This window comes from Mchenga conophoros, linkage group LG22 (assembly GCF_057382185.1).
Source record: "Mchenga conophoros isolate Kocher_MC1m ecotype Shallow Benthic linkage group LG22, M_conophoros_male_GT1.1, whole genome shotgun sequence".
In the NCBI taxonomy this organism is placed as follows: domain Eukaryota; kingdom Metazoa; phylum Chordata; class Actinopteri; order Cichliformes; family Cichlidae; genus Mchenga; species Mchenga conophoros.
Window position 1 is genome coordinate 3,174,126 of NC_140546.1, and position 13,439 is coordinate 3,187,564.

Here is a 13,439-nt window from a genome sequence, read left to right on the forward strand (position 1 = left end):
GTAGGGTAATGTTATTTCATCTTATATGTGTGCTGGGAGCAGGACGGCTCGTCCTCACTGTGCCTTCGATGGCTCTGAGGAGCTTAAAGAGAAGGCAGAAAAGAGACATAAGGGTGTGACAGAAACATGTCGGAGAGAAGACGAAGAGGAAAGGAGGAAGGCATCGGGAAGGGAGAGGAGTGGTGCATTGCAGTGTTCACCCACCCAGCCAACTCGTGTGTTTGCTCAGTATACTTGTGAGGGCTCTTCCTGATGATATTCCTTCCAGAAGTTAAAGAGTAAGCAAGTCCACAATACACGATATTAAAAGACAAGAATTTGCTAGTCAGGATATTAAGAAGTGAAGAATTCAGGAGAGGTTGAAGTCAAAGCTGGAGAGGAATGTGGTTGTTGATGGTCTTCACATGTACAGGAAGGCGAGTGCTGGCGTGTGTTGGAGGAGCTGCTGGATCTCCAGGCTGCCAGGCTGAGTTGTGGTGAACTTTTCCCCAGGAGGGAGTGTTCTGTCTGGGGGAAAGAGAAGATGACCATCTGGCGCCTGTGGAGCTTCTGCTGCGCTGACAGTCAGCTCCCCGACACCCTGCCAGAGTGTCCCTGAGCAAGACACTGGGGGTTGAATCCCGTCCATTTCTGGAGTTGCTGAAATTGCTTTATTAACTTGGTTAAGTTATCAAATGTGTTTGCCTTGTTTTCAGTCTTGAATACAGAAGGATATTTATTTAGCTCATGTTTTCATGGGTTTGTTTATCGAGTGGCTGTGTGGGAGAAGGTGCAGCTACCTTCTTTGTCCTTTAATAACATCTCAGATTACACAAAGTAACAGCGAACTCTGACTCGGCTTAAATTCACAGAAGAATGTCAGCCAGTCCAAGATACTTGGAACAAGCTTTCTACCAAGTAAGCTGATGAAGAAATCTGGTGTTGTTGTGCGCTCACACTAAATATTATCCAAGTCATCATTTGTAGAAGTGCAAAGAGTCAAATCCAGGAATTTCCCTTAGCTTGTAGCAGCTAATGCAGCGTGGCTGTGATGGTGGTGTAGATTGCAGCTCGGCACGTCTCTAGAATCTCTCATGAATGTTCACCTGAGCTGAGATCTGGGTGACTTTGAGGACAATGGATTATTCTGAATTCTGGATCATGCAAAGCTACTCTAGCAGACTCCAGTGGTAAGAAAATCACAGCTGTACATGAGTGGAAGGGCTCACATTTGGATGTATTTTTGATGCTGTGCAGATCTAATGCACGAGCGAAAGATGTCAGACCCACACAGAAGTACGAGTGCTCTGCAGTTCAGTCATTTCGACAAGGTGTGTGTGTGTGTGTGTGTGTGTGTGTGTGTGTGTGTGTGTGTTTACATTCTCCTAGAGATTTGCTCCATATAACACAAGCTGATGACATACAAGTGTTGTATTCATCAGTTGTTCTTGCTATCTTAGGTAAGGGGAATAATTCTGTTTGTACACATTTAGCATCCCTGCTGATTATAAACAGGATAAGTTATAGCTTGTCAAAGCTTGTGGTTTGTGTTTACCTGTTATGTTGAGGATGGTGGTTGCATGTTTTTACTATAATCCATTAAGGGTTTATTACTTGCTACACTCAGTGGGTGCTTCCTTAGGGTCTGGTGCTGGATTGGACCTGTGTTGGCCATCAGAATGACCTGAATTCTTCATGGCATAGATTCAACAAGGTGCTGGAAACATGTAAGATATTCTGGTCTAAAACCACGTGACAGAATCACACAGCTGCTGCAGATCTGTCAGTTGCATCCATCATGTGAATGTCCTGTTCCTGCCTCGAAGGTGCTCGATTGGATTGAGATCTGGTGACTGTGAAGGTCATGTTCAAGAAACCATTATGAGATGAACTCTGTGACACAGCGCGTTATCCTGCTGGAAGCAGGCACTGGGTACACTGAGTACTCAGACAGCCTGGGGCATTTAAATGATACTGTGTTGGTACTGAAGGGCAGAACCTGTGCCAAAAGAAGTGTTCACATCACACCACCAGCAGGAGCCAGAACCACCAATAAAAGGCAGGATGGATCTACCATCAAAATGTTGCAGCAGGATCAAGACTCATGAGACCAGGCGGTGATTCTTCAGTCGTCTGTTGAGTCTGTGAGAATTGTATCCTCAGTTTCCTGTTGTTAGCTGAGTGCAGCGGGCTCGGTGTGGTCTCTGTGCTATAGCCAGTCTGCTCTAAGGTGCGACGTGTTGTGCGTTTTCAGACGCTCTTCTGCACACCTCAGTTTTCACTGGTCAGTATTTGACTCGCTGTTGCTTCTTATCAACTCAAAGCAGCCTGACCTTTCACTTCTGTCTTCTGGTATCAACAAGGCATTTGCTCCCAGGGAAACTGCAGCTCACAGGATATTTTCTGTTTTTTAAACCTTAGAGATGGTTATGAGGGGAAAGTCATCAGTTTCTGAAATACTCAGACCAACCTGTCCGACACCAACAACAACGTTCAGTCCTTTAAATCACCTTCCTTTAACATTCTGATGCTCAGTCTGAACTTTAGCCGCTTGTCTTGATTACGCCTAAATTCATCGAGTCGCTGTGACTGCTTTTCGAGCAGGTGAAGGCTTGTAGCTAATAAAGTTGCATGTGAGCATCTATGGTATTGATAAGGTTTCTTATTTGGAGGAAAACCAGTTTCAGCTTATTTAGAGGTTAAATAAATAGATGATAGGCAGAAACACAGGATTTACAAGTGCAAGAGCTGCAAGGGTGATTTTAGTTGTGAGTTTGCGTCATGTTGAAAGTCTTCCAGTGATCTGCAGCTCCCGGTCTGACTGACAGATTGTCCTCTGTGTCTGTGTTTGCTTTCAGGGGGGACCCGGGACATCGGTTCAGCCCTCACCAGGATGTGCATGAGGCATCGCAGCATCGAGGCCAAACTACGCCAGTTCTCCATGTGGGTAGATCTGTGTGTGTGTGTGTGTGTGTGTGTGTGTGTGTGTGTGTGTGTCAGATGAACAGGAGTGGCCTGTCCTCCCAGTTCTCCATGGCAACCTGCTCCTCTGCCTGCCTCAGCTTTTAGATCCTCCATCCTGGTCCATCAGTCTCTGACTCAATCTAATGACATCATCGTGGCTGAAAATAATTATCCAGATCGTTTTTATAAATACACCCTCGTCCATCTTTGTGCCGCCTTCTTTCTGCTTTTACGAATCCTCCTTACACTCTTCATCACTCATGTTTTACATCCACATGACCGCAGAGTGCAGTATCAGCCCCAGTCAGTCCTGCTGTGACCACATCCTTTCACCAGCTTTCTTTCCAAGAGCCTGTAAACCTCACCTACCGCTCCTCCTGATCAAAATCAGCCTTCCTCTTTTTCATTTTGCCTTCGCTGCATGAGTCCATTAACTCCACCCGTATGAAAGCAGAGAGTCTGAGAGATTGAAGCTGTAAGATGGGACCTCCAGCTGACTCTGTGAATAGGGATGCAGTAGCAGGAGGATGCAGGGTTCACCTCTGTTAATAAAGTATGATGTGTCACGGCAGACATCCAGTTATTTTCTATATGGCTAAGCAAAGCGTCCCAGATGCCCTTCACCCAACCACCTCCCCCCTCCAGCTCCTCGGTGGGGAGGTGTTTCCTGGCCACATGGGATGTAAAATCCTCTTATTGTCACATTATACAGTATCAGGCTGATAAATCTTAAATAAGTGGCCGTGACCTCAGCAGTCATTTAACTTGGGAATGAAAGCTAATTGGTCCCTTTTCAGGGTTTTTATTCTCTACTTGTAATCACAGTATTTATTCTAGACCAACGTTTCTGAGACTGTGAGGCTGCTGCTGGTGTGCAGATGACCAGGGGGAAACACAGGAGTGAAACTAGTGTTGGACTTCCTTTTAATGCTGGACATATGCACAGCAGCTCATGTAAATCCCAGTAAATATGACCTCATAATATCTAATGGCTCCTGATCTCTGTCAGCCTTTAATTACTAAATGGAAAAATGACCTCAGAATAAATCCTCTTACAAACTGCTTTATGAATCAGCTCTCTTCTTCATTCAAGAAACTGAATACATATGCTTGTGTCAAATTATTGGTAAATCCAAACTTCTTAGAAGTGGCATCCTGGGAATGATCTCCATGCACCAGTTTACTGGTGATCGAGCCCCAACGGAGGTAGAGAGGCTCATGCATGCTCCGGATGCTGTATGCACACTTAAATCTGATCTGTATGCTTAAAAATATCAAGTCCTTTGATTTCTGCACGTGCGTCAGTTCTGTTAGGAAGAAACCGCTGCAGCTAATCACTCTGCTAATGATGCCCACACACACATCTGCATTAATTTCCCACAGATTTAATCCGGCCTTCATCTTTAATTTGATTTGTGTTGTGTGGTCTTTGTTTTTGTCTGCAAAAGGAACAGATTTAACCATACGTGGTGTGTGCGTGCATGTGTGTGTGCGCGTGTGTGTGTGTGTGTGCGCTTTCAGGGTGTTTCTGGACTGTCTGATCAACCCTCTACAGGAGCAGATGGAGGAGTGGAAAAGAGTCGCCAACACTCTGGATAAAGACCATGCCAAAGGTTTCATACACACACACACACACAAACACACACACACACACACACACACACACACACACACACACACACACACACAACCTCTACATGCATCTCAAACTTCACACGCTGTTTGCATTCACACCGTGTTTGTGTGCGTTTTCCAGAGTACAAGAAAGCCCGTCAGGAGATCAAGAAGAGATCATCAGACACTCTAAAGCTGCAGAAGAAAGCTAAGAAAGGTTTGTCACGTGTGGGTTCACTGCATAAAAAACTGCGGCTGAGGGGCTGCGATATTTTGCTGCAACTTGAAACTGTTTAAATTAAACACTTTGTGGTATTTGTGGGAAAATTCAATCAGTAGTTGTTTTATAGGGTGTAACTGGCATGGAGCAATGTGCAGATGTAAAAGCTAATATCATGTTTTTATGTGTTTCCTTTGGCGTCCCATCATGCTTTGCTCGTCCAGCTGATGTTTTCGGTAAGTACACACCCATCTATCCACCTTTCTAGCTCTTCTCAATAATGCAAAAGGCTCAGGAGACTGGTGTTTTCCATTTTTACTTCTCCAATGTTTAGTCTGAGTGGTTTTAATATTTCAATAATAAAAAAAGTGTGTTAAAGTTTTCCACGATAATCCAGAGGGCGAGCTTAGAGGGTTGTGAATATATCAACATGGTGAATATGAGACAGTCGCACTCTGACACCTCCAGCTCAGTTTGAGTTTGACATCCAGCCCACTTCGGTCGGCTGAAACATGTTCCCACGCTGTTTAGATGTTTGTGTGACTCACACAACAAAGACTAGAGGCACACTGAACGAGAGTCTTCAAAGGAAATATTTTCATGGCTCGTTCAGTAAAACCGTGTCAACCAGTGTGACTCAGCCCCGAACGCAGCACACGACAGGGTCAGCACCAAATGTTTGGGGTTGTGGAGAGGCTCAGTCAAGCAAGGGAGTTCAAACATCTTGGAATCTTCTTCACATGCGAAGGGAAGTCGGAGAGCATTGGATTGGTGAAGCCACTGTGAAGAGAGCGTTGCTCAAAGGTGGACCGTTCGATTTACCCGTCCATCGACTCTTCACCTCTGGTCATAAAGTCTGGGTAATGACTGAAAGAGTCATGTTGTGACGCCTCAGCTGATTCGGATTCAGAGTAAACAGACTACAGGTGTGAAAACGTCCTTAGTTTCATCTGAAGGGTGGGTGGGCTCGGGCTTAGCGATAGGGCGATGAGCTCGGACATCTGGAGGAATCCGGGGGAGTAGAGCTGTCGCTCCTGCAGCGTCAAAATGAGCCAGTTAAGGTGGCTCGGGCTGAATAGATTACTTATCTCATCTGGAATAGGAATGCTTTGGGAACCCCCAGAGGGAACTGGAAAGTTTGCTTAGGGTGCCGCCACCATGACTTGACTTCAGATAAGTAGAAGAGGGCGGGCGGATGAACGGACGCTGACAGAGCTGCTGAGGTTATCCAGCATGTTTGAGGTGTGATGAAGAAGTTTGGAAAACAGCTCCATAAAGACCAAAAGCCCTTATTAATGTAAAATGAACTGAGCTCCTGTTCAGCATCATCTTCTCGGGCATGCTTCCACGCTGATGCTATTTTCAGATAACAACCTGGAGGTCCACGTTAGCGACGCCCTCAACAGCTCCATCTAACAGCAGTGAACACAGTACATGCTGAATCCTGTGTAAAGCACCGTTACCTGTGCAGACTGCGATTTCAACCGAGGACCTCAAACTTGAGAGAGCAGAGATCGATGAGGATCATTGTAGATGATGAGAGCTATAACACAGCCGATATCAGTGGTCTGTCTAAATGCAGTGATATCAGGATATAGTTTGATCATTCACAGTTGTAGATGATGCTCCTCCAGGGTCAGGCTGTTAATGCAGAGTAAACCTCTTATTTGCAGGCTCTTAGAGCTGATAGCATGACCGCTGACTTGACTAAATTGTTCTAAAATAACTTTTAGGATAGCATGAAGTCCAGTGGAATTACAGGAATGTGATGTGGCAATATTACTTCTTCACTCTGCCCGCTGAACTCCAAAGGACTACGAGTAAACACCAAAACAGGCTCTGCTTTTAGAACAAGTAGTCCCAGTCTGAGCAATCGCACTGAAACGAGCCTTATTATGACTGGAAACAAAAGCTCGTTGTTGCTGCCAACAAAGGACTCGATGGTTTCCAGCTTTGAATTGAGCTTCTAAGACAAAACAAACAGGAACCAGGGTTGACCCCAGAGGAACCTCAGATGTGGTCAGACTGCTTCAGTCCTCAGGTCCTCCCAGCCTGTTATTACTGCACGAGAGGAAACTCCCTCTGCACTGGAGTGGATGTCACGAGGGAAGAGGACATGGAGAAGTTTCAAGGAAGGAAAAAAAGAGGTGGAGGAACTTGAGCTGGAATGAAATGAATGTAATGACAGGAGACTGGAAAATGAAGGGAAAGCTCTGAGTAAGAGTTAATATTATGAGAAACAGATTGAGGGAAACCACCTTAAGAAAGGTTTTTTATTTATAGCGCTGGCTTTGAGCACGGGAACTCGGAATGGATCGAGTTTAAACAGGAAAAGGTGAAAGAAACTGTTGATGCGAAGCTGGAAACAGCACAGCTGGTCTAAAGCGGTGGGTCATGTGTGAGGTGAGCTCCAGTGCCCCATCATAGACACCACCATGTAGTGCTGAATTTAATTGGGTGTTATGGTCCTCTATAGATTTTATTATAGTATCACATGGGATCCTGGAGTTGCTGGAGTTTGAAAATCCAGTTTTGTAGCTGACAGTTTGCACCAGTTTGTCTTCATGTCTCTTTTAAATTCAAATATGTGGATGTGTTTTATATGTGTGTGTGTGTGTGTGTGTGTGTGTGTGTGTGTGTGTGTGTGTGTGTGTGTGTGTGTGTGTGTGTGGCTAAAAAAATTAAAAACCTAGCAACTGCAGGTATCCAGGGTACAACAGAAATAATGTGCTGCTTCGTTGAAGGGTCACCACCGCAGATCATATTCCACTAGCATCTTGTAAATCTTCCCTTTTACTCTCATTCTTTATTTATCCAGGTGAAAAGTGATTTGTGATGAGATTTAAATCTAATTTCCAAGAGACACCTGGGCAATTGTCTCCACCCACTCCACCTTGCCTGCACTCTTGTGCATTGACCTTTTGCTTTGGGTGTTTGACTCCAGGTATTTAAACTCATCCCATTAAGATTTGAATTATTATTGCATCAGTTCCCAATAACAATTATCCGAAGGAATCTTAAAAATCAGAGAAAGTAAGATCCTACAATGAGAGAGCGAGAGAGAGAACCCGAATGACCAGGCGATGTCTTGGCGATGGCAAAAACTCCCTTTTAACAGGAAGAGACCTCAGATCCAGGTTCAGGGAGGGACAGCCATCTGCAGCGACCAACGAGGGGCGAGAGGACAGAAAGACCATGAACCGGTTAGGTTATTGGGTTTGGTAAATGCAACGTTCTCACGCAGACCCCTGATTGCATTACAGTGGAACTCCATGTTGTCCAATCCTTTGGAGTGCACAAGCTTGCAAAAAAATCTGTTGTCTTGGGATTGTGGGTCTTCTCAGTTTGACCTGTATCGAAAAGGCTACGCAAAGGTCAACAGAGGACACGAGGATGAGGAGAAAAGAAAGCATTCAGAAATGTCTCGATTTAGACAAAAAAGGAGGCGATCGTGAGATAAACAAGAACATAAGAGCGATGTTCTGCCCGAGACATCCTGTTTGTTTGAATTCTGTGGGAAACCTGGAATTACGTTCACATTTCTGGAAGCAAGTCTTCACCATTTCTTTCCTCTTTATCACTGAAGCCTGTGCTTGGAAAATTCTTACAGAGAGACGGCGCGCGTTCTCCCGTCTATCAGCCCGACCACAGAAGCCGGCCTCGGATCTCGCTGGAGGAATGAGGAACTTTAATTGCATGTTTATGTCTGTCCTCAAATCCAGAAGATGAGATTACCAAACGATCGCTTTAAAGAGGAGAAACTGAACCCCAGAGCACCATGTGGAGGGGGAAAGACAGCAGTTGTTAGGAGTGAAATTAGCTGATTAAATGTGATCTCGTCACACAAAAGTGAACGTCGCTTTGAGGTTTAGAAAATTGCTGCAGGCATTTTTCAGTCTGCTCTGTCATGTCGTATTTTCATGACAGCAAAGTCAAGAAAAGACTGAGTAATCACATGTTGGTCTGCCTGCTCTCTGCCGCTGTGGGCCTCGGCTGCAAGCGGTTCATGGCACTGTCCGTGGTTTTAACGAATTGGGGGTGCAGGGTGCATTTTGGAGGGGGCCTCGTTGTTGATGGATTAACTCAGATTTTGTTCTCCAGTGAGTGTTTAAGGAAGCAGGACAGTCTGAGGAATCAAAATAAACTTGCATCCATGGTAATGATTCATGTCATGCCACATAACGGTTTAAAAGCTGTTCTCTGGACATGACAGGAAGTTGTCTTAAAGCAGCGTGCTTGGGTAACTTCTTGCATATTTCAGCAAGAAGCTGAAACATTTCAGATCCATCACTAACAGAAGACACCAAAGCAGCTGTTGACAAGCTAACATCCTCTAAAGTGTAGCTGTGGGCTGATGAAACCAGCAAGGAAAGAATTCAGTATTGCACAATGCATTCATTACATGTTATAATACAGCAGTGCAGAAATATTAACTTAACAGCCTCGGGAGACCCGGGTGGCCTGTTTCCGATCTGTGCCGCTATACTCATTGTCAAAAATGGTTCTAAACTTGCTTTCAGCCAACAGCCAAATAAAGAAGGAATAAAGCTGCATTTAAGACTCTGGAATTCTTTTCTGAATTATTCCTATCAGTGAAAGTAAAGACCTGATGCTGTTTTTCAGAGAATCGTTTGGTCAGTAGATCTGGAGGTGGTCAGGTCTGCAGCATAAGTTGTGAACTTTCTTCATAAGATGGAAATCACAGGGTGAAACCTGAAGTTCCTTCGCTAAGCCCTGAATCCTGTTTCGTAGTACGCGGGCAAATGGAAGAAAAGAGTAAAATACGCCTGGATGTAGTAATGACTCACCAGGGATGATCTAAGTCGCCTTATACTCCTGTTCAACATTTCCACATTTCCAATTGGAACATATGAATTTACCAGAATTAACGTGTAGCGTGCTAAGATCCCCAAACACCCGACATATTCAGCGCTCCGGGAAACCCACACCCACAATAGCTGCTCTCGATCAGTCAATGAAACAATGTAAAAATAGTTCAGCTTTGCTCTGTGTCACAAAGTAAATTAACTAATCCAATTACAGTCGCTGTGGGAGATGATATTAAAGCAGATACAGACTCCAGCTCATCAGACTCATGTCGCAACGGCCGTGTCGACACGTGAAATCAGTTTAATCTTCTGTGTATGAAACCGCTTTAGTAAAGACTTGGAGTAAGGGAGAGTTGAGACATTTGGACAGAGTTAAAAAATAAACCAGAAGCATTTCATAAAAGCAGCAATGTAATTTCAAAATGGCAAACATTATTAATGTGTGGTGTGTTTTCAGTGGGATTCCAGTGGTTGTTTGTTTCCAGCTGACTGATCGCCAGAGAGAAAAGCCTTGTTTGAGACTTTAATGTGGTTAATGGTTTGTGGGAGGCTCTGACTGTTGTTTTTGAAGCCACTGAGTGATCGTAGTTTCAGAGCAGGCTCTGCTCTTTGTAGCTAAAGTTCTGTTCAGTGAGAATTGGATTTCACAGATGGCTGATAATCTGGCTGCAGCTGTGAGGCTGCCTCCTCTTTAGTTCTGTGTGAGTTTGTTGATCTGAGCCAAGATGGACTGAAGTGATTGCATTTTGTTAACACCACAGAAACGGTTCCTCTGCTCATGTGTAGGTCTGCAAGAGAGAGAGATTTAGAAAACTCTGGTGTTACCTTTGGGTGGCTGCTTAAGTTTAAAAGTTTAAATCAGCATTTTGAAAGACAACTTTTTCTTTTTTTGTGTATCGTTTTGATTTTTAGTTACTTTTTATTGCAAATAGTCCCCATTTCCTTTCTTTTTAGGCTATTTTATGCCTTAAAGATACTTCCTGTGACTAAAACTTTCATCAGCAGAGGGCAGCATTTTTCCAGAATGTTTGCTATTTCTTCTTTTCTTCATTGCCCTGATTTCCACAGGAGGTTTTACCTTGTGCCCATCCCCCACTGTAAAAGAGAATGTGTTTTAGTGACGGGCACAAACTTTGGAACAAAGCAGGCCCAATTCAAACTTTTTGTTCTGTAGCTTTTGCACCCATTCACAGGTCTAGAGACCGGTTGGCAACTGGTCACTAGGGAAAAATGACTATTCTCCAACTGGTTGGCAAGTGGTTGTGAGGGTCTGCTTGCTGTTTCTAGTTGAAATTGGATGCAACGAGGTATGTGCACGTGTTTGTGTTCAGGCCGTGGAGACCTGCAGCCCCAGCTGGACAGCGCCATGCAGGACGTCAGCGATAAGTACCTGCTGCTGGAGGAGACGGAGAAGCAGGCGGTGAGGAGGGCGCTGGTGGAGGAGAGGAGTCGCTTTTGCTGCTTCGTGTCCATGCTGCGGCCTGTCGTGGTCAGTGATGCATTCAAACTGTTTATGCACAACACAGAAAGATGTTTGGAGCTCTAACTACAGTTACGCAGAAACTCTGCAAGCCTTTGAAGAAACACCTGGCCCCCTTAGATTTGTATGTTTATGCTTTGCTGGACGTCAGCAGCTGCAATCCAAATGTAAATCTCTGACGAACATCAACTCCTACACCTTCTGTGCTGCAGCTCTCTCTTTAAACCTCCTGTGGAGCAGCTGCTGTGATGACATCAGTCTCAAAGCTGTTTTTTGTGTAGAATTTGCAGCTGATGAATGTTTGTGTGTCTCAGGAGGAGGAGATGTCCATGCTGGGGGAGATTACACACCTCCAGACGCTGACAGACGACCTGAAGATGCTAACCATGGACCCACACAAGCTGCCCGCTTCCAGTGAGCAGGTACTCGTGGTGCTGTGAGGGGTCGTGTGACCACACAATCGAACGATTTGTCCTCTGTTATAAATGTCTCAGTTTCAGCCCCGTTCTGTACCGATTAAAATATTTCAGAAGGGTTTTTGATTTAAGCACGTTCAGTACACCTTCACTCACTCTACCCGCTGATCAGTGGTAACCTCGACACGGAGTAAACACGCCTTCCTTTGACCTGACTGCACACAGACACCTTCACAGAAACATCATAGACGATTCACAGCATTTTTTTCTCTCCAGGTAATCGTAGACCTGAAGGGCTCCGAGTGCACCTGGTCCTACCAAACTCCTCCCTCGTCACCAAGCACCACCGTATCCAGGAAGTCCAGCATGTGCAGGTTAGTTATGTGGCTGCTGCCAGCTGCTTATTATCTCAACAATAGAGGGAGATAAGGTGGTCTGCTGAGAGCCTGTCCTCTGCTGCCTCTCTGTGGTTAACAAGTGGAACTACAGCTTTTTTTAAATCATCGATTTTTTTGAAAGTTTTGATTTATCAAAGAGAAATAACTCCAGTAAATGTTATTTTACCATCATGTCTTATTACTCAGAATATTTCATCTGCCTGACTCATTTTTCGGGTTGATTGTTTATTCTTTCATGTGATGAGCTGAGATTTTAAAACAGAAAATCAGCGAATGACTTCAGAGCTTCTCAGGTTTCCTTCTTTCTGACATTTATTTGTCTCCTCCCGTCCGGCCCACAGCAGCCTGAACAGCGTGAACAGCAGCGACTCTCGCTCCAGCGGCTCACACTGTCACTCCCCGACCTCCCACTTCCGTTATCGCGCCTCCTCCTCCTCTTCCTCCTCAGTGCTGCCCCAGCAGACACCTGCCCGCCTCTCTTCAATCTCCTCACACGACTCTGGCTTCATCTCTCAGGACGCCTACCAGTCCAAATCCCCTTCACCGATGCCCCCAGAGACCCTGCAGGTAACAAAAGTCGCGGCTCAGTGCTTTTAGTCATCGACTCACTGAGAACAGACGCCAAAAATAAACCAGTGAGTTCTGTTTATGATGTCTGCGGATGTTCCCCAGTTCCTACGATGTGGTGTGTTTGTTAGCTGGAAGCCACATGTCGCGTGTGCGTGTCTCAGTAACCTCAGAGAGATAGATGGTTTCTATCTATCTATAAACTCGAGGTATCGTCAAATTTAGAGCCATGTCTAACACTCATAACAACAACATCATCTTTTGCTGTTACTTGTTTAAAAACAAAAAAGTCAATCTCGTTGTCATGTTGGAGAAATGACAAAATCCTGAACGAGACCAGGATATACAGCAACGACATTCATTCAGACGTCATCTGCATCCAGTCTTGTTAAGCGCCTTCAGGGTACAGACACTGGTCAGTGTTTACGTTGTCGAGCCTACACAGGCTTTATTTTAAATGGTAAATGGCCTGTATTTATATAGCGCTTTATTTTAAATAGATCAGTTCCTCTCGCACTCAACGATCCTGGTGCCCAATCAGGTGGAGGTGATGATATCGCCCCTGGCTCTAGCTGTGAGACGCCTCAGGCGGGAATTGGAACTGCAGCACCTGCTTACCACTACGCTACCCGGCTGCATATACATACATGTATATACATTGATATATAAAACACATCATAGGCACTACTCGAGTTAAGCTATTTTAAATACGATCATTTTAGTTTTAGTGCTGTGCCAAGATAATTTACATTAATTAAATATCCAAAGACGGAGCGTGAAGGTGTCCACGGTCTGTTGGTGCTGATGTTTTTTCAGCAAAGATAATTAGGACGTAAAGATTATATGTAGTCAGTTTGTTTGTGCTGATAATTTAGCACATGAACAAAATGACAGGATGTTTGTGTGTGAGAGGAAGGAGACGTTCAGAGTGCGACAGCCTGCTGTGTGCTTTCATCTTCACCTCACCTCAGT

General features: G+C 44.8%; 1 protein-coding gene across 5 annotated transcripts in view; it reads left to right on the plus strand.

The window, feature by feature from the left end:
- Nucleotides 1–13,439, plus strand: part of LOC146548534 (protein MTSS 1-like) — a 68,684-nt gene that overhangs the window by 45,452 nt on the left and 9,793 nt on the right. For 4 of the 5 annotated variants that reach the window (XM_085262699.1, XM_085262696.1, XM_085262694.1 and 1 more), the window contains exons 4-11: nucleotides 2,838–2,922; nucleotides 4,465–4,556; nucleotides 4,700–4,774; nucleotides 5,002–5,013; nucleotides 10,938–11,095; nucleotides 11,401–11,508; nucleotides 11,779–11,876; nucleotides 12,242–12,467. In XM_085262699.1, the coding sequence (XP_085118825.1) occupies nucleotides 2,838–2,922; nucleotides 4,465–4,556; nucleotides 4,700–4,774; nucleotides 5,002–5,013; nucleotides 10,938–11,095; nucleotides 11,401–11,508; nucleotides 11,779–11,876; nucleotides 12,242–12,467 (854 nt within the window). The remainder of the gene's footprint in view (nucleotides 1–2,837; nucleotides 2,923–4,464; nucleotides 4,557–4,699; nucleotides 4,775–5,001; nucleotides 5,014–10,937; nucleotides 11,096–11,400; nucleotides 11,509–11,778; nucleotides 11,877–12,241; nucleotides 12,468–13,439) is intronic. The other variant, XM_085262695.1, reaches the window with a different exon arrangement.